Raw genomic sequence first — 20745 nt, forward strand, 5'->3', positions numbered from 1 at the left:
TCCTGAGCAAAGCTACACACTCCTGAGTGCAGGACCATGTCCCTGGGAGAGAGGGATCTACAAGCACTTCCTCATGGGATATGTGAGCAAGAGCTGGAGTCCAAAGGGATCTCCGTCACTTCATGTAAATGTGACCTTCCTGCGTGAGGGATCGACCTGGTAAGTCTTTAAGTGTTTCTGTTCCCACCCGTCCCAGCCAGCAGAGATCCTGCAATCCCAGGTTTCCAAAGCACAGGCCCCTAGTGAATTTCCTCTAGTGGAAATTCATGGCTAGAAATTAGTCTCCAGCACTTGATTTTCTGTGTCAAACAACCCCACAGCTATCTATCTCCTAGGATATGGTTTCCTGGCAGTACCGTGCCACTGATTTGGGTCACTGCAGAGGGACAACTGCAAGGTCTCACCAGCCTTCAGGTCCAAACTCCCTCCTCTTTGAATCACCACCCTGGCAGAAGGAAGGGGAGGAGGAAAGGAAAAGCAGTAACTAACCAAGTCACCTGCTTCCCCAAGCCTAATGTTTCTTCTAGGAGGAAGCCCAGTGTACCACGGCCCCGTGAAGAGCAAGTGCAGGAACCCAAGTGCTGTCCCCAAACACTCTGCCCATCCCTCAATGATTTTTGCAATCCCAAAGTAACAAACTGTTTCCTTCAGAAAGGGTTGGGTTTGTTTTGGGTTTTTTTTTGTTTGGTTGGTTGGTTGGTTTTTTTTTGTTTTGTTTTGTTTTTTTTTTTTTTTTTTTTTTTTTTTTGCTATCCTGTGAAAAGTTCATGTGGTGAAGAGGAAGAGCCAGATAAGAGAAGGACCATGTTCAGCCTCTGGTGAACCAAAACATGAACCACTCTGCTCCTGGTCCTTGCAAGTGCCTTGACCTGCAGGCTGTGATGTGACAAAGCCACATTCCCAGTTGCCTTGGCGAGACCTTTGCTCTTACTCCTGTGAGTTCATCCCCAGCTCTGAACTGAACTCAGCTGGGAGGAAAAGCAGCATTTGGACTTGGCTTCTCCACTCAAAACTGCACAGACAGCAGGAGGCTCAAACCTCCCTCCTCTCGAGCTTGGTGCAGCAGTGCCCTCCACATGGGTGTCCTTTGCTCTGAGACCAGCTGTGGTGCTTCCAGCCCGGCTCTCACTGCCTGCCTGTGCCCTCTTCCTCCTTATCCCCTGAGCGTTTCTCTTCTTAATCTCCCTCCTCAGCTGCTCCTCTCACCCCCTTTTGCTTTCCCTTCACCCACCACTGTTGCATTTGCACGGGCTGTGTCCTGCTCACACCTCATGTGACTCTTGCCAGGTAAGGTTTAGAGTTTCTCTGCGTGAAGCTCCAATCCACACACAAAGCAATTGTGAGGCTTCATTAGCAAGGTGGGGGAGTTTACTGTCCTCTGGGGCAGACTGTGCTCGCTCTGCCTGGCAGGACACAGTCCAGTTTGTTTAAACTTGTTAAAATGAATTCCTGTGCTTTCCCTGTGAAGTGTTAGGAGTGGTGTCATTTCTCTGCAGTGATGTTCTCATGCTGTATTTTGCTTGAGTGACTACTTAATTTTTACTTCAGATAACTGCTCCTGCTGCTCAACCAAAAATGTTTTGGTAAATTTTATCTTCGTGCATACAAAAATCAAAAATTTAATTTCAATTACTACTTAATTATTTTCTACCAAGTGCCCTCTGTGTCTGCTGTGGGGAGGGTTTCTCAGCAGTTCTCCCTGGGACAGAAGGAGATGAATCCACCAGGAGTTCTAATAATGAGACGAGACCCGCAGACCCAGCTTCACTCAGCCTGAAAAAAAGTTGGTAAAGCGCACAGTTTCTGGGAGGATGAAGAGCTGTTCAGATCCTGTACCCTGCCAGAGGTAACAAGCCAAAAAGGGACACTGGTGGGAGAACCCAAGAGAGGTTTGTGAACATGTACATGTTTTAATGCCAAGGTGAAGGCAATGGCCAAGCTGGGCAGGTCAGACTAACCCTTCTGGAAGGTTATGTCATGCTTTAATATGAGCTCTGTCCAATCACAGATGGATTTGTACTTTGGGTTCATGTTGGGGTTGTTACCAGCAGCAGATTCACATCGCTTTTCATACAGCAAGAAATGTATGTAATGTGTAGGTACAGTTCCTCTTATCTTGGCTTTTTTTGGATTCTGACTGACAAATAAACTTCCTCTCCCATTAAGCAGAGCGCCAGGGGGAGGGAAATGCAGAAGCTGTTAACACGCCTGGGTCGCCGTGTATTTAACTTGCCCTCTTAGAGAAGTTGCTTGAATTGAATTAAAAACAATTCTGAAAATATATTAAGTTTTTATGGTATTAACGTGGTTTGGTTCAGCCCTGGCTTGGTAAGATATGTTTCTCATAATTGGGTTTGCTGTAGATGTTTGGGTTCACACTTTGGAGGTACATGTGTGTGTACCTGAATACCTAAACTGAAGTGCTGTTATACATAACATCATGCTACATCCAAAACATTCTAATTTAATATTCCTGCAGTTTAGGTCTCTGCTCCCTGTTACCAATGCCTTGCCCTTTTTTTTTTTTTTTTTTTTTTTTTTTTTTTTTTTTTTTTTTTTTTTTTTTTTTTTTTTTTTTTTTTTTTTTTTTTTTTTTTTTTTTTTTTTTTTTTTTTTTTTTTTTTTTTTTTTTTTTTTTTTTTTTTTTTTTTTTTTTTTTTTTTTTTTTTTTTTTTTTTTAATTGTTATTTATTTTATTTTTTTTTAACCAAGTTTGAAAAAGGAACATGTAAAAATTAGACACCCAGCTGCTTATTCACCCTTCTGCACCTGCACGAAGCAGCCCCAGTGTTTGAGACACCTTTTTTCTTTGGCCTTGACATTTCACATGTGTTGAAAACAAGGAGCTTCTGGAGCTTGGTAAAAGACAACAAACACAGAGAAGATTCTTTGCTTGGAATTTATGTGCTATTTTCCAGACTAACAGTTCAGAAATGTCAGATTTAGTCTGACTCCTGACCTTGCTGACAGCAGTTGCGCGCTCAGTGCTTTGATAGGAAGACGCTTGGGCTGGTGCCAGAGGAAGGATTTAGAATCCTGGATTTGGCTTCCAGTGCTGTAGATCAAAGTCTTACTTCATGCAAGAGAAACTGGGGGTGAAAAGAAAGTTTAATTAACTAAAGTACAGGTTTTTTCTAAGTAGATTTGACTTTTTATACCCTCTTGTGGTGCAGCAGAGCTGAGACTGGAGCTGTTTCCTGCTCTGAGGTGTCTGGCAAAAGTATGTCTGTCAGCAAGGGAATTTCTCCAGGAAGGGTATTACTCCAAGGAGACACTGTCAGGAGAGCAGGAGTGCTTGGAAAGGAGGAAGGAACTTGCTGACATGACCTGTGAGGGAGGGTGGGGTGTCCATGATCTGGGACACACGAGGGTTTTGTCCAGCCCTCATTTGTAGTGGAAGGGGCAGTGAGTGATGCCCAGTTGCCTCACAGCTCAGAGGGCACTGCACTGATGTTAAGAACCTGATCCAAGAGCAGCTGGAGAAAGAAGTAATTGAATTTGGACAAGTAAAATATGACTTCTGCTCCAGACCTTGTGCTAATCTTAATTCACGACCTTATCCTGTAACTCACAAGCATTTTTGGCCTTTTTGCTGATAAGGCTTCTTGCTGCCTGCCTGTGCTGGAGAAGTGCCCTTGCTCCCTGGGCAACCCCTTCAGATCTCTGGGAAGCAGCCAAGGAGCTCTGCAAGTCCCTCCTCCAGCTCTGCTCATCACCTTTCCCACCTCTGAGCTGCCAGAATTTATTTCATCCACGTGCCTCAGTATCTTCCAGTGAAAATCAACCCAGGTAGGGCAAACTTGGGGCAGCTCTTCAGGTGACTATAACAGAAATTGGAAGAATAGGAGGATATTTAGAGAATTATGGAATGGTTTGGGTTGGAAGGGGCATTAAAGATCGTCTTGTTCCAATCCCCTGCCATAGGCAGGGACACCTTGCACTTAGACCAGATTGCTCCAAGCCCTGTCCAACCTGGCCTTGAACGCTTCCAGGGCACTATTGATCTGTGGTGTCACCTCTGTACACCACATCAATCCAACGAGCCTTTTGGTTTATGACAAGTGCGTCAGAATTTGTATTTCATTTAGTGTTGTCTGTCCTGTGCAAAGATAAAGAACGAATCTTTGAAGTGACCTCTAAGGGCTAGGATGGAAAGTGTGCCCGATCATCATTTTATGGGGAGCCAGATTTATGTGCTGTTTGCCCTCTGTAAGGAACTTGCCCAAATGCTGCATTGCAAAAGCATTTTATTTTAATATGAAATAGTTGCAGCAAGGCTGAACAGCTGATGGACTTCCAAGAGCACCTGACCTACAAAACCAGATTGCTGCAGTTAGTTTAGGTAATCAAAGAAAAATTATGATAAGTTTGTGCATTGCTTCTTGACTATTTTTTCTAGTCTCTCTCTCTCTTGATATACTTTTTGGCCGATGCTCTAATAATGTAAGGTTATTAATAATCTTAATATATTCATTATAGTTAGATGAAATTAATAGTAATATAAAAATCTATGCATGATTATGTTTTTAAAGTTTGGCTCCTTTTTCCATGCAAAATGAACCAGCAAATCAGAGCTCACATGGGAAGTCATTGGTAAAGCTGATGAAGACACGGATTTCGGTTTTATTTTTGAAATGAAGATTATATTAGGGCAAAACCATGTTTGGTTTTGCATTGTGTTGTTTCTGTGGCTCAGAAATTCTGCCAGTGGGTGCGTGGCTGTGGTTTGCAGGACTGGGGAGCTGTTCAGGGGTGGCTCTTCTTTATTCCAGGACACACACAGACCCAGGGAGTGTTTTATTGTGCACTCTGTTTATTCTGGATGAGGAATCCACAGGGGACAGTTACACATTTTGTCACCTACCAGTGACACCTCACCCATCAAAGGGTACTGACACAAGACTGAAACCGATGCTGCCCAGGAAAAGCACCAGGAAGAGCTGAGGGCTGCAGAATGCTGAGGTGAATCTGTCCAGTTGCTTCAAATGAACTTATTTCTCTTCAAATGAAGCAAATTATTTCTCTCCCAGCCCCTGTGTAATCAAACAAGAGGTACAGACAAGGCCACTGGGACCGCTGGTGGCACTTTGATCAAATCACTGAGGTTCTAGTGGTTTTAGGCAGTTAAAAATGTCCTCTGATCCTGCGAGCTCAGGCGCAGGAAAAGCTGGTCAAATGCCCCAGGCACCCCTAGAGAGATGTGCTTTTAGAAAAACACCCCCTGGAGGGAGATCTTGCCCTGCTTGGTCTGCGACAGCCACTGCCCCCATTTAAAACGCCAGAAAACGGGTAAAAGCTTTTAAATGTAATCACTCAGCTGTTTAAAACCACTCCCAAAGTGGTGCCACATTCATTAAAATGCTTTTCAAGGTGGGAGCTGCAGGGCTGTAGCCCTAGGAGTGCTGTAGTGTGGGTGGTGCAGGGAACATGACAAGGACTGTGGGACAGGGAGCTCCTGAGTCTGCACCGAACACAGCACTGGCGTGCAATGCCAGAGCCATGGAAGGGTTTTGTAAGCCAAGGAAAAACTTGGAAACTGTTTCTGTTCCTAAGGGTCCAAAGAGAGTAATTCTGAAGCCAATGGAGAATGGCCTGTGCCTACAATCCTCTTTCAGGCCAAGAGCTGAAAAACCTGACAGACAGGCTGGCATTTAGTATTAATTGCATCACATCACAGTACTAATTTCACAAGTGCTTTAAGAATCTACCGTCCCTCCAGTTCATGATGATTTGGCACTTGAAAGTCTGGTGAGGTCACTCTTGTGTTGTTAGTTGGAAAGAACAGGCACAAATGTGCATTTCACATGCAGCCTTATTCAGTCAATTTAAAAAAGACCAAAGCTCAGTATCCATGCAGTGGCCTTTTCATCAAGAACTGATTCCCCCACTCATACATCCCTAAAACCTGAATCCTGTTGGCAGTGCAGTATAAATGTGTGTTTCAGGCACAGGAAATCCATCCTCAGGTTGTGAAAAAAAATCAACTCCAGGTCACTTAAGACTATTGAGAAATTTCGGTTGTTCCTCTCCTCTTGGTAAAAGTGTTTCTCCACCGATCTTCGGACCTTTTTTCTCCTGGAAACATGAATCATGGAGAAAAGAAGTTAAGCATGTGCTAGATGTCTCCCAAACACTTCTCTGACAGAAGTTATGGTAATATGATTAAATATTGACAGACACTCTAGGGACCTTGACATTTTGAATTCTTACAGCTTTGTTCAAAAGCAAATTCCCTGGTTAAATGAAACAAAGCTTTGAGAACAGAAAGTGAAGAGGAGGAAGTCTACTGAAAACACAGCCTGCAGGTCCCTGTGTGTCCCTGACAAAATGCAGAGCTGCTTGGCTTTGCCAGGACCCCATAAGGGCAGAGAATCAAAGTGGGGGACAGAAGTACCGAGGGGAGCAGCCAGAGCGCTGAGGTGCTCAGGAACTGCTGCTCACACTTACCTTTAACATCCCATCTCGCTCCCACTTGTAGAGGCCACAGGTACTGAAAGATGAAGATGGAAGGTGAGGATCACTGTGGTGCGTGTCTGCTGCACAGTATGAGGGAGTACAAAGCTATCCCCACACCCTGCCCACGCTGCCTGGCACAAAGGTTAATGTTCCTGGTTTAGGATGTGGTTATGACACTCACAACATGTTATTTGTGAATGGACAGTACAAAAGTCCCAGTCACTGTTTCATGAGGTTTATTCCTTACCTGCAGTGCTTTTTTGGGAGCCTGTCAAGGGAGATAGCTCTGCTTCCACAAGGACATTTGAAAAATCGCTTGATGGCATCATGCCAGTGGTAGTCGTGCTTTTCCTGCACACACGTCTCCAGAGGCTTGAAATAGGTGTAATTACACTGTCAGAGAGGAGAGAGAGAGGTGTGAGTGCTTCACCGGGGTGTGAGACCTGTTCTGTGAGCCAGCAACAGCTGAATGTTCAGAGGGAAGCATCCCTATCTTCTCCCATCCTGAGGGGTCCACCAGTCAGACCTTTCACAGGATCACAGAATATCCTGAGTTGGAAGGGGCCCACAAGGATCATCGAGTCCAACTCCTGGCCCTGCAAAGGACCATCCCCAAGAGTCACACTGTGTACCTGAGAATATCACCCAAACACTGCTTGAACTCTGTCAGGTTTGGTGCTGTGACCACTGCCCCAGGGAGCCTGTTCCAGTGCCCAACCGCCCTCTGGGGAAGAACCTTTTCCTAATACCCAACTAAAACCTCCCTCGACACAACTTCAGGCCATTCCCTGAGGTCCTGTCACTGGTCACCAGCCTAGGCTTCATCACTGCTCCTTCTAATGCCATCCTTCCTTTGCCACCACCCTGTGGCCCTGCTCCCAGCACCTCATGGGGCACACAGTGGCCCTCTGTGCAGCCCCCAGACTGACAGGGAAGGCAGCAAAAGGGAAAGTTCAGCAGGGGCTGAAACTCCGGGAATGAGAGGCAACGCTTCCCTTCCTCTCAGCACATTTGGGGTAGTCACAAAGCTCCCCTCCCCTTCCTGATGGCAAAGTCCCTGGAAATGCAGATGGAGGATTCCCACCCACTGTTAATGTTTTCAAGTCACTTTGCTTATTTTGTTGTGTAATGTGGGGAACTGTCCTGGTACGAAGCACTTCACGGAAGAAACTGAGAAATCTTTTCAGGACACCAATGCCCAAACACCAAGTTGAGATGTTCAGCACAGCACTAAAGCCTGCCTTGCCATGTCTCAGCCAGTGCTGCTCTCAGCAACAGGCATTAGGAACAAAACCATCTCCATCTGATCCCTGTGCTGGATCACAGCCAAAAGTGTGACAGATGGGAGTCTGCAGGATATCCAGCATCATTTTGTACCATCCATGCTCCACTCCACTGCTGTTACCCTGGCTCCCCTTCCCTCACCGTTTTACACGTCACAACTCGACATTTCACTGCTTTGATGTTCCTCATCTTCTCTTCCAGCTCTTCCTTCTTCACCAGTGGCTGAAAGTATTGCTCCTGCAGATCAGCCTCAACCTGGGGGGCACAAAAAGAGGGTTGTGGGGAGACAAAGATGGGAGAAGCCACTCCATAAATGGCCTGCTTGAAGCAGACTGCAATCTGTGAGCAGAGAAACACCAAACCTCTCTTGCTTCAACTAATCCACACTGTAAACACACTACACCAACACTGCAATGAGCCACCTCTGAAATGTACGATTGGGAGGTTTAACAGCAGCATAAAGTACAGAAATAAGGACGTGCCCACGAGGACAGTGCAGAGAGAGGGCAGGTAGGAGGCAGATGTAACAAATGGAACTGGTTTTTAGCCAAAACATTACTCCTCAGAAGACCTTAAAACAACTATGACTTCATACCAGTACAACATGTCCAACACAAGGGCCTGTGTCTTGTGTATCCCCAGGAACATGCTCAGCAAAGACTCCAGTGGGAGACTCTGAGCTCCTCAGGGCAATTATTGGCATTTCACAGGCTCCATGACTGACATGAGTCACACATGAAGGTGGCAGATGGCTTTATGTGGCCAAGATGTCAAGAAATGAGGGACAAAATGACTAATTCCGTTTTAAAGCAGAATGATTTCTTTGATCATCCACCAATCAAGAAACTTCACTGATTCTTTAAAACACAGGAAAAAAAAGAAAACCCTGATGGCAACTTGACCTTATTATGGCTCTGGCAATAGTGCTGACTCGCAGGCACTGTGCCCTGTGTGCTCAGAGACACCTGACCCTGCTCATTGGGAGGATCTGGTGCCTGTGACATGTTTGGGTGTCCATTTCTTGCTGAAATCACTATGAGGAGCCCAGTCAGCTCCCTAGTTCTGAGCCCTCAGTCGTGGCTGGATTGAGGCCATACCTCTTTTAGGACATCTGTGTACTTGGACTTGGCACTCAGGATTTTCTGGAACTCTTCTGACTCCAGATAGGCCAGCTGCTCACGCCGTTTCTTTTGGGCAGGCTCCAGCTCATCCACATCTAGGGAGACAAAAAGGTTCAGTCCTACAAAACAAGGTTGTGATCTCTAAGCATGATCCCTGCAGGGGATTTTGGAAGTCTCAGGTCTCTCAGGCAGATGTTCAGGTCAAACAGCAGCCTTTTGTAGTTCAGGAACATGAAGCCAAGTTCAAATATGGCTTCAGAAAAAAAAGCATTTTTTTTAAACAATATTGCATCTTCTCTCAAAGTACTGTACTAGGAATTTTCACATTACTCCCGGGAGATCAAGCAGTGTTGCCTCACTGACTGATGGAGAAGCTTTAAAGGGAATTAAGCAATTCATCCAAGATCACACAGTAAATCACCAGCAGGCAAACTGAAGTTCCCACAGAAAATTCAGATACCTTCCCAGGTGGGATTATTTCTTGGTTTCCCTTGGTTATGTCAACCATGAACTGCAGATGGTCAAATGCCAGAAGCAAATAGAGATGAGGACAGGGAGCTACCAGAGATTACATCTCACACTCTCTCCACAGGGTTAGAAGTTGTTTAGTCTTTGCAGCAATCCCCTGAAGTTTCAAACAGACCTAACTTGGCCCCTCATTAGCACAGCAATTAAGTCTTTAATCCAGCAACTACTGCTTTGTTCAGAAAGAGAGAAGCACATTTTTTCTGTTGTGGAAGCTAACATTACATACCATTCTCTGCTTCTGCACCTTGTGGCTGAGCAACATTTTTCTCAACTCTTTCAACAATTTCTAGGACATCACCAGCATCAGCCCGTTTCCTCTTGACACTGTTTGGGTCTGTTTTAGGAAGAATCTGTCCTTTTGCTCGCAGTCGGTGGATTGCAGCCAGCTGGAAAACAGGAAAGAGCAAGGAAAGTGTTGGTGACCTGTCTGGCTCCCATGTTCCTACTCTCAGAAGTAGCAGAGGAAGGCTGTCAAAACTGAACAGACAAAATTCAGTGGCCTGAGCACAGAGCTGGCTGGAGAGGCCCAATAAAATTCCCAGCTCTGCTGTACATCTAATTCACCACATCACCCAACATCTCATGACTTCCCAAACCATAAAATCACTCCTCCCCAGGTGTTAACAGGCTTGGCATCTCTATAGCTGTGCTTTATCTGCTTCTCAACTCAGTAAGTTCTCCAGAGAAATCAAACCACTTGAGATTTCCACACAAATTGACAATAATTTGGAACGAATAGAAAATTGCATACAACTATTCCTTTTCATACTCCCAGAATGCCAAGACTCCCTCCTTCTTTCTGGAAGACAAAGGTTTCTTTGACAAACCAAATTTCCCTTAACCCTCTCCTTCTTAATACTGAAAAGATCCAAAGAGCTGGTACCTTTTTGGCTTCAGCCAAGCTGTCCAGCTTTGGTCTTGGAGGAGGTGGAGACCTGTCAAAGAAGAGGATATCTTCTCCTTCCGAGAAGCCAGTGCCCAGCCTGGGCCTTTGAGGAGTGGACATTTTCGCATCTTTGGGAAACTCTGCCCCAGCCACTGGGGAATGGAGGGAGGTCTGTCTGGAGGAGGACGGGACAGCAGCACTGCTGGCTTTACTTGTGCTCTGGAGAAACCTTGCAAGACAAGAACAATTTGTTCAATTAGGGACACAAGCCAAAGAGGCAGAAAGGTTTGAGAAACAAATAGGAGGGGATGCAGACTGTGATTTTTCACTAACTGGCCTTTTATTGCTAAAAGAAACATACAGCAACTTAGGCATTCAGGAGAGGAAAACAAGGCTGGTAAAGAACTTGCTGGGTCGCTGAAATCAAGAGTGACTTGAAGAAGCCACCAGAAGGAGTGAATGACCAATTGCTTCCCAAACTAAAATCAGAGAGAGAGGCATCAAACTAAGCTGGGACATGGGAAGTGGAAGCACTTGGAAAAATGGGTTTCTTTGCAGAACAGGTGGTTAAGCAGGGGGTTCTATGTCCAGCAGCCACATAAGTGTTTGTTTATGTAGGTCACAATAGAGGTTGAACAGTTTTATGGGGAAAAAAATTCCTTCAGAACTATTATAAAGACACCACTTTTAGCTTGGAAAGTCCCTGAAAGGCTCACTGTTGAAGGCTGGAAGAATATATGGGGGAAATATCATGATTGTGCCTATTATTCTCCTTTGGGTTCTGTTTTGGCTCCTGTTGAGCCTTTTAAGGCTACTTGGCTACATCAATCTCAGCCTCAACCAGGGTGGCTCTTCTGAAGTTCTTCTTAGGTTTGTTAATAAGATATGAACAAAACACTTGGCAAATCTTAGGGTTCAGAAGACCCTTGCAAGCCAGCAATGAACAGAACCAGGACTCCTGATTCCAGTTTCTTACTCCAGACTCCTCTCATGATGCCTTTCAGCTGCTGGGGACTGTGCTGGAACATTTGGTTCTGCACTGAATAGTAGGGTATTTCTATTTAAATGAAGTTTCTGTTAAAACACTGTTATACCTGGGGCTACAATGACAGAACCCTTCCTGTGAAAGCCTTACCGCCTCTGAATCTCTTCAGATCGCTTTTTTCTGGCCTCCAGCAATTTCTGTTTCTGTTGCTTGAGCAGTGCTGAAGCAGAGATTGACTGGAAATCGGTCCCTTGCTTCCTTTCAGCATCTGGGAAAAAAAAACCCAACAAAACAACAAACCAAAATAAAAAGCCACTAATGTTTGTTCAGAGGGTGTAGAGTGATTTCAGGAGTGGGTTTTCCTTTAGGCTAAAGGACAATACCTGCTTTGGTCCAGTGTTTGCAGAGGTTTCGTGCTCCAAAAGTGGGCTGTGCCAGCAGTTCCTTGAACTCCTCAGAACATTGCATGGGTCTCTTTGCTGCACCTGGAGTGGAAGGGGCAGAAACACAACAGATTTGAAGCCAGGAAAGGAAGCAGGCCTGGCTTTAGAGATGTAGAGTCATCCAAGTTGGAAGAAACCCCTGTGGGTCACCTGAGTGAGCACCTCCCAAAGCAAGGCCCACCTCTACATTATATTTATTTGCCCGAGGCCTTGTCTTCACAAGGCACATCACAAAGACGTTTCTACCCTGTCAGCAATTTCATCAGTCAGTTTCTCATCCGCCTTGGGCTGTCTGTGTTACTCCTACTGTTCCCATTTTTAGAATGCTTTAAAGTCCTGAAGCCTCCACACCTTATCCCTGGATCCTGAAAGCTGCTACGGACATTTACTATGTTGTCTGAAATGGAGGCAACTGATGGAACTGCAAGATGTAAATAAGGTGTGTAAGTGGCACCTAGAAGGCAGTTTGAATAATCTGCCCCCTGCTCTCCAGTGAGCATGAAGAGGGTATAATATTAAGTGTTTAACAGAAACAAAACAGAGGCAGAGAAGACTGGTGACATCCCAAAGGGCTATGGAAGGATCATGCTTTGAAGATCACAAAAGAAAAGGACTAGAAACAGGGTGGTTTCTCCCCTGCATTGCAGACCAGACTGATTTATACTTAGTATTCCTTGGAAGCTTTCAAGGTCGACAGAAGTAATTTATTTTAATCAAACAAAATAAATCCTCTAGTTCAAAGTTCTTAAAACTTCCAATTCCCATTTATTTGGCAAAGATCTTCTGTCACTGTCCAAAGACAGAGCAGGGGACTTAATTCGTGGGCAGTGATGAAAAAAGATTCATGGAGCTACACAGTTGCTTGGTTACATTTGCCCTGCAGCTGTGATCTCAGGAGGGAAGAGGGGTTTTGATCAACTGAGAAAGCAGCCAGCAAAGGGCTACCTCTGCAGCAAACTGACTGCCAGGTTCATTCTGTGACTAGCAGGTCCTGGGACACATCTACACATTGAGATGGAAATGTGTAAAGGAGGGAGAGACTACATGGGTAAGCGGGTACCAATTTTCTGCTTGGTTTCCTGGACAATTGCATCAGCTCCCCTCACGACCAGGTTGGAGAGAGTGGTTTGAATCTTCCTTTTTGGCACCGCAGCTGCTGCACTGCAAAGAGGAAACAAAACCAGAACATGGGAGTTTTTCCATGCTTAGAGCAAGGACAGGAGTCTGAATTCTAGCCCAGTGCTTCAACAGCACTCCAGCCACCCTAAAGCATCACCTGTCTGTCTCTGAAAGGATGTGGACCTAAATCCAAATTCCAGCACCATGTTTAGGATCCCTCATTTCTCCCTGTGTTGAAATATGTATTTCCTATGCATTGAGAGAAAACTAAATATGGATCATAGCTAAGCTTTGCTCAGTTAGTTCCAGGGATGGAAAGGAGGTTGGAATTGCTTCATTTCTGTAGAGTCCCACCAGAGGTATCAGAGGGCAGTGATAAGGGAATAAAAGCTGTGTCCAAGCACAGGGTTTGATCCAGCTGTGACTCATCCTTCCACACCCGTCTTCAGGGGATTTGGATAAAGGACCTGGCCCCTCCATGCTAGCTATGAGATGTATACTGATCTTGGTCACTCCTGCCTCTTTATTAACACAGTGACACTCTATTATTTCAGCCAAGGGAGAGAGGAGGGAATACAGAATACACTGTGTCTGGGATTAAATGCAGTGAGCTGTAACAAAATACAGTTACACCCAAAAATACCCCTCTGGGAGACTCAAACGCTTGGGATCTCATGATAAAATTAATTTCATCCACTGAAACCCAATGCTGTCTGGTTTCATATCACAGTATTAATTTAGAGGTAGAAACACCCCTTACCACATCTTAGCAATGACTTAAAATGTTCCTATCAAACAGCAGCTCTGTTGCCCCACGGGGCCAGGAGGATTATGCCAAATGTGGGGCAGTTAATCCTATTTGGTGAATGCAGTCAAGGCAAAGGGTTCTCTAACTAAATAGACCCCACTAGAGACAGCCTCAGGCTCCCTTGGGAGGGAAATTCTGTTCAAAAGCAAGAGAAATAAATGGTTTATCTTACACTGAGGCTGCATATGCTGCTGAAGAGACTCCCCCGTAGTAAAACCCGTCCTGACACAACTTCTCCTTCAAAGTGGGATTTTTCCGACCGACTCTTCTGGGAATGCGGCCGCCAGAGAAGGTGGACTGCAGATCCGCCCGCTTCGAGCTGATCTTCTTGTACTGGGATTGTATGTGGTACTGACAATATTCACAGTCATTCTGGAAAGAAATGGGAGAAGCCTGTTACAGAACACCAGCAACTACAATTTACTTCATTCCTCTCACCCACTCACGCATCGTTCTGTGGCTAAACCAAAGTTACTGTAGTACTCCAGCATCTGACCACCTAAGCCAACACATGCCCGCTCTCCAGCAATGAAAAACAAAGCTAAAATTGCCTGCACTAATCACTGGAAACAACCCTATGCATCAAGGAATTTTAAGGCTGCTCCTTGGCTGAAGTCAACTCACACACCATCCAGGACCTCTTGCCCAGATTCTGTATTCTTGACTCTGAACTATATGCAATTCTATGCACTGTATGCATAGCCACTTTCTGGAGTGGGTCTGCAATCACAACCTTGTTTTGCTACAAGTACCTTCTGTATTTGTCTTCCTCATAATCCACACACTCTGAGCTCTTCCCCAGGTCTTCATTCCTTCATTTTTTCTCCTCCTTTTAAGTGCCACCCTACTAACTATAACCCTGCTGACTTAGACAGGATCCCTTTCAGGTATCACAGCATCACCATAGCCATGAAGTGACATAATCCACATGTCCTTTAAACTAGTACAAGCCAGTACTGTCCTAAGAGAAGGATCCCAACACCTTTTCCTCTCATGTGCAGTGCCCCACATTCAGGCATAGTTATTCTGACAGCTTGCAGGCACACTGGACCAGGCAACTCATTGGGTTAAGAAAACCATTCCCAAAAACAGCCATTCCTACTGTTTTACCTTGGATGAGTTCTCTAGTTTAGTACACTGGAGCAAAGCAGAGTGAAAGGGTGTGGTAGTCAGGGGTCCTTTCACTGCAGCACCAGCTTTGCATTTAGGGAACTCCCCTGCTGCTGCTCAGTGCCAGCACAGAAGTAGCTTCTCTTGGTTTAATTTCTCACTTTCTCCACCCACTTTAGTTAGTCAAGAGCCAGAAACAAGTCAAAAAGTCAGAGCATCAGTGAAAAATCAGCAGCCAGATTTTCACCAACAGCTTAAGGATGTCCTGAGGATGTACTTAAGGATGAAATGATGTACTGAGATACAGACCAGGTTCACAATCTGGGCACAAGGATCACCGTTCTTCTTCCTGGCTTTGCAGGTGCCCATGTCCAGAGCTTCCCCCATGAGCAGGATCTTCTGGGGATGATCCACAGACAAACACACCTAGAAAGAAATCAGAACATGCCTTGAGGAGGATTGGATGGGATTCTCTCTGGACAGGACAAGGGGGAATGGCTTCAGAAAGAAAGAGAGAGGGTTTAGATTGGATATTAGGAGAAACTTCTTTACAGTGACAGTGGTGAGGCACTGGCACAGATTATCCAGAGAAGCTGTGGATGTCCCATCCCTGGAAGTGTTCAGGGTCAGGTTGGATGGGGCTCTGATTAACCTGGTCTCATGGAATGTTCCCTGTTGAGAGCAGGGGGGTTGGAACTAGATGATCTTTAAGGTACCTTTCAACCTAGGCCATTCTATGATTCCAGATGTCACTGGTTTGGCTCTGGTCTAATTTGGTACCTCTGGTATTAACAATGCAGTTCAAGATGCAGGCCTAGTTTAAGAAAGCCATGTGTCCTACTCAGACTGAGAAAAGACTCAGTTAAAAAGAAGAAATGGGAATTTCTCACAGGGAGATTAAAGACATTGGATTTCTATGCTCAGTGCCTCAGGAAACCAAGGACCAGCAAAGGCAGATCTCGCTGTGCTGTAAGTGGTCCTGTAGAGCCACTGAGCTCTGATGCCATCATGGCACTCACATCAGGCAGTGGATGGGAGAAAGAGTTGTAAAGAGCTCTCTGTCCTTCTCACATGTCTAGGTTCCATCAAAACTGACTCCTGTGCAAGAAGAACGACAACCAAAGATACCAGGAATTGTGTCTGTAGCCAAGAAACACTTTGAGAAATCAGTTTTAATGTAGTTCTAAATGTGAACATTTTAGCTAAGCAGAGCCATTCTTGACAGTTAAATACATTCCTTCCATTAAATCTGGTGTGCCTTTCTGCTCACCAGCAGGACTTTCTACTGCTTATTCATGTTAATTTAAGCAATTATGTAGCTTAATAGACAATTAATGAGATCCTTAATTTTTCTATTTGGAGAATTTAAAATGCAAAACACTACATGATCAGATACTAGACTGAAATTCCCCTTGATAGAAGTCAGTGGAAATGGTTTCCATTCCAATGCAATTAATATGGTATTAAAAATATATTAATTTATTAGCAAAATCAAGCCACCTTAAATGTTTTCATACATATAGAAAGGTAATTCATCATGTTCTGCATTTGTAACTATTCAGTTAAACAGGTGAACTACTATGTAACAACTGACATGCACTTTCATAATACATTATTTGTTTAATAAATCAAATATTGCTTCTTTCTCAGTTGGGATTTTGGAATCACATCTCATGCTTTAATTAGAAGAGAGAAATGAGCTTCTCCACCTTTTTCAGCTTTGAGAGACCTCCAGGCTGAAATAGGTGCTGCACTGAAGTGGCTAAATAAACTGAAATGAAATGAACATAACACTCCCTACATTTGTGGAAGAGCCAACTGCTACAGAGAGGAGATTAAACACTGGAATAAACTCTGGGTTTAGGTGCTTAATACAGGAGCAAATACACACCATGCAACTCCCTGAATGCAATTCAAACTGTTGGGCAGACTGTTGCAATTTCAACCTTAACATGTGCCATAAAGCTAAATCTCAGCCAGACGTGATAAGGTTCAGCTATGTGTTTTTATCTACAGCTGATGGGGAAGTGAAAAATCCTCTCACCTCGTCTGAGCCTTCTTTAGGTTTCATAGGGTTGGCATTGAGCAGCCCAATGACTGTGCCCTGGTCTGTCTTCCAGTGCTCCTTGTGGACTTCACCGAACAGGAAGAGCGAGACGCACTCATTGAGATCCCGCAGGTCGTTCAGCCGCCAGATACTGAAGGTTCTGCCCTGGAACAGACGGCCCCTTTCCTTTCAGCACTTAGTACTGGGACACTGACTGCATCCCCTCTTGCTGTTGCTTTAAAAGAGTTACTCTGATTTCCCCACTCCAAGGTTTTCCTAGTTTAGAAAAGCACAGTTTGTAACCCCAGTAGAGGTTAGAGTATCTCCAGCTGTGCCATGCTGCCAGTTCTGGGATTCTTCAAGGCCAAAACAGCACAATATTACTGCTACCACCAACCTTTCTCATATTAAAACCAGACAATCCAAGATCTTTCTTACAGCAGCTTTTCATTAACTACCTGGAGTTGGCTGATTAAGTTGAACACCTAATTAGTTTCTCAGGAAAGACCACCAGCATTTCACTTGGACTGGACAAGCGATATAACAAAGTTGCTTACATTATTTGCACTCTGAGGTGTGACCTTCTTCACTATGACTCCAAAAGTTACCCAGTCTATTTCCTCCAGATTTTCTGCAGCAAGTTTGCTCTTCAGCTGGGACAGTCGGATGAGCTTCCTGTTGGTCATCTTCCTGTTCATTTCAGCCGAGGACACCCGGGGTTTTCTACATCAAGTGAAAGCATGTAAGAGAGAGCACATCCATTGGCATAAATGGACAACAGAAACCATCCAGTGCTCTCCTTAGGAGACTACAGCTTGCTGCAAAATGGCTCTGTGCCTTACTTTCCTTGAAACAAACCCCATTGTTTAGAGCACTGTGCAAATATCAGAAAGTTACTGATCAGGCTGTTTTTTGTCCAAATAGCTGCACTGCAACTCAGCCCAGAGCCTGCACTAACTCTGCTCGTTTCAGGAATGACCAAGTATGGCTGACTGAGCTGGGAATCCAGCACGGGCTCTGGTGAGGAGACACCGTGAGGATTCAGAGTCCTCTTGTGGCCACACTGAGTATGGGGATGGCCGAGGATGAGTGGCTCCCGAGGCTTCTCCTTGTGGAGCAAAAACCTACTCAAATGGAGCACAGCTGGGGTTTGCACATGCCCACTGCTCCACCACTGAGGATATCCCAGGGAAGGCAGAGCTAATGAAATTACAGCTTTTTTGTTAGAAAAGTGCAAAGGTGAAACCAGAAACATGGTACTAAGCTAAAAGTCAATGTTGCCTAATTGCTGATCAACCAGCCAGTGCTGTGGCTTCGTGTTACATCCCCTAGTGGCAAGTGACTAATCTGACATGGTTAAACCACGTACATTGCTTTTTCTCTCCTATTACTTGAGGGATTGACCCCAGGCGGAGCTCAGAGCTGGGCTGCTGACCTTAATCTCAGTCCTGAGAAGGTTTCCACAGACACTGGCTGAGTTGTTGCACTGGAGCATGCAGGCACATGGGAAGTCTTCTCTCTGACCACCTTACTGGGTGTGTTCCCCGTGGCAGACTGGAGAGGCTGGAACGCCATGCTGAGGACTTGCCGTGGAGGAGGAGCCTTGTTCTCTTTAGCAGAAAAAAAAAAAAAAAAAAGACATAGCACCCAATACAATAAAAATACAAATACAAAAAAGAATACAATAATTAACTGTAATGATCTCTGTGCTGCTGTGACCAGACCACCACTGGAGCACTGAATACTGTTAAACTATCCTGGATGTGTTCACACCACTGTTGGGAACTGTAAGCTTTTGACAAAAGCCTGGTGGGCTCCAGTGAAAGGCAGACCGAGAATGGTACCTGCTGAGGATGGTTTTGATTTCTGGAGTCCTCGCTTGGCTGGTGGCAAAGGATTGCCCAGCTGGGCCGAGAAACATGGTGATTCTTGCACCTTCTGAACTTTCCTTTCCTTTAAGGGTAGACAGGGAGATTTACCTGGCCAAGAAAACAAAAAACACCGTGAGTTCTCAGGATCTGGACTCAGACTCTAAAAATCGCTCCAAACTCTGTAATTCTTGAACAACAAGTCCAAGTCAGGGTCCCACATGTAAACCCTTCAGCTAAGTTGTCAGCATCTGAAATGCAACATGGATGGAAAAGTCCAAATGACTCCAAAATGTCCCCATGACAACCTAAAACTTTGGATGTCACTGCAACCTCAAAGCTGTGGAAAGTAGAAACATCCCCCTGCTTAGCAATTTTCCCATGTAGTTTCATTACTACACCCAACATGCTACAGCAACAAACACAGCTGTATTTACCAGGTGTACCAACATCTGCCAATAAAAAGGGACACTTCCAGAAGAGCCTGGAGCACTTACTCATGAAAGCTGTCCAATGCAGAATTAATGCATGGTGCAGACACCAACACTGATTTAGTCCGTAGGAGCAGGAAACCTGGGTGGTAATACACCAGACCAACATTCCTCCTTGCTGCTCAGTGCCCCACTTCAGAACTATTTGGAGTCCTGCCTATAAACTGCACGTTGGTAAGCCAACAAATCATAAATCCATTTAATTAGTCTCATTACCAGGGGTTTTCTTCTCAGGGCCTGAACTGGATTGCTGCCCAATTGCAGTCTTCTGCAACTGCTCCTGTAACGTCTTCATCTGTTCTTGCAATTTTCTCAGCTCAGCTAGGAAAGAAAGAAGAAAAAGGATAATAATGAAGACAGCAGGAAGCCAGTGCAAAGAGGGATTTATGAGATCCCTGGAAGTCTGGCAGTGTTACTACATCATGGGAACTTAGAAAACAAAGACTCAAGTCACAATAGAGATTTACTTTATTCTACACAGCTCACAGTGAAGGGAAACTTTTCCACACAGCCTGGAGCTGGCTCCTCTCATATAAATATTTTACTTGATCGTGGTATGTTCCTTGCTATGTTGTGTAAAACTTTCCTACCAAGCATAAGACAATTTAATGGCTGATGGTTGCACTCCTTAGCATTACAAAATACTTCTGATATAATCAAATATATGGCCTGGACACAGGAAAGCTCAGAGGCTAGCTCTGCTTCCACACTGACTGGCATGGCAGAATGTCCTACCAATAAACCCTGAGGGGGAAGGGACTGCTGTGTTGGTCAAAGATGTCAGGATAACAGCCCAGAAGACTGAAGCAACATTGCTCTTCATGAGACAAGGCACAGGTACACAGGCAATCTTCCCTATCCTGTTCACCAGAGCTAGGTTAGTCTCCCTGGCTTACTTAAGTCTTCTGTCTTTATTTTGGGAGAACAGGTTTGGTGAGCTTGGCAACTGAGCACTGAAAGCTGGACTTAGAAGCTTTCACAAGAACTTTCTGTATTTCTCCTCTGGGTACTATCCTACTCTAAGAAGCAGCAGGCCCTGCCTTCTGCCCGTTAGCCCTCTAGAGACAATACATCCAACAAAACAAAGGTGCTGATCAAACCTTGCAGTTCTTCATTGGTTTTCTCCTTTGCCTGACTGGGAGCTGAACTGGGGACAGCTTCCTCTGCCTCCTCCTCTTCCAGCAGGTCATCTACATCTCCAAACAGCGCAGCCAGGTTCTCCTTCTGCTCATCAATCGTGCTGTCCTCGGCACTGACCTCCTCGGTGTAGGACGCATCATCTTCTGCATCAAACAGCTCATCGTATTCATCTGGCTCTCCCCCCTCATCCTCGGGGGTATCTTCCTCCCCAGGAGGATTCCTCTCCTCAGTTGCTTCACTCTCTTCCAGGAGGGAAGCCAACAGGTCCAAGTCATCATCAGCTGAGGCAAAAATTAAACTCAGAGTTATTCCCGCCCGGTTAGAAGAAAACTGCCAAGGAATAAAAGGATCCAAGACACTCTAACTAAAAGCTAATGACAGCTGAAACTAAATTGGAGCAGCGAGCTCAGAGCAGCATTTTTAAAAACTACTTCAGCTTTGGCTAAAGGAAGACAGAGC

The 20745-nt window shown here is 45.0% G+C and overlaps 1 protein-coding gene across 1 annotated transcript in view; it reads right to left on the reverse strand.

Moving 5' to 3' along the window:
- Positions 1 to 5855: 5855 nt before the first annotated feature.
- The window catches only part of MCM10 (minichromosome maintenance 10 replication initiation factor), a 17123-nt gene continuing 2233 nt past the window's right edge, over positions 5856 to 20745 (reverse strand). Inside the window, exons 3-20 of the mRNA XM_027901461.1 lie at positions 20247 to 20567; positions 19363 to 19467; positions 18632 to 18766; positions 18223 to 18397; positions 17345 to 17510; positions 16785 to 16952; positions 15050 to 15166; positions 13803 to 14002; positions 12764 to 12864; positions 11644 to 11745; positions 11411 to 11528; positions 10273 to 10504; positions 9616 to 9775; positions 8838 to 8956; positions 7882 to 7995; positions 6704 to 6849; positions 6448 to 6490; positions 5856 to 6075 (exon numbers count right to left, since the gene is read on the reverse strand). Coding sequence (XP_027757262.1) covers positions 5992 to 6075; positions 6448 to 6490; positions 6704 to 6849; positions 7882 to 7995; positions 8838 to 8956; positions 9616 to 9775; positions 10273 to 10504; positions 11411 to 11528; positions 11644 to 11745; positions 12764 to 12864; positions 13803 to 14002; positions 15050 to 15166; positions 16785 to 16952; positions 17345 to 17510; positions 18223 to 18397; positions 18632 to 18766; positions 19363 to 19467; positions 20247 to 20567 — 2606 coding nt within the window. The 3' untranslated portion in view covers positions 5856 to 5991. The remainder of the gene's footprint in view (positions 6076 to 6447; positions 6491 to 6703; positions 6850 to 7881; positions 7996 to 8837; positions 8957 to 9615; positions 9776 to 10272; positions 10505 to 11410; positions 11529 to 11643; positions 11746 to 12763; positions 12865 to 13802; positions 14003 to 15049; positions 15167 to 16784; positions 16953 to 17344; positions 17511 to 18222; positions 18398 to 18631; positions 18767 to 19362; positions 19468 to 20246; positions 20568 to 20745) is intronic.

The sequence above is a fragment of the Empidonax traillii genome, unplaced genomic scaffold (assembly GCF_003031625.1).
Source record: "Empidonax traillii isolate 1590-97213 ecotype Southwest subspecies unplaced genomic scaffold, ASM303162v1 scaffold785:size696563, whole genome shotgun sequence".
Classification (NCBI taxonomy): Eukaryota; Metazoa; Chordata; class Aves; order Passeriformes; family Tyrannidae; genus Empidonax; species Empidonax traillii.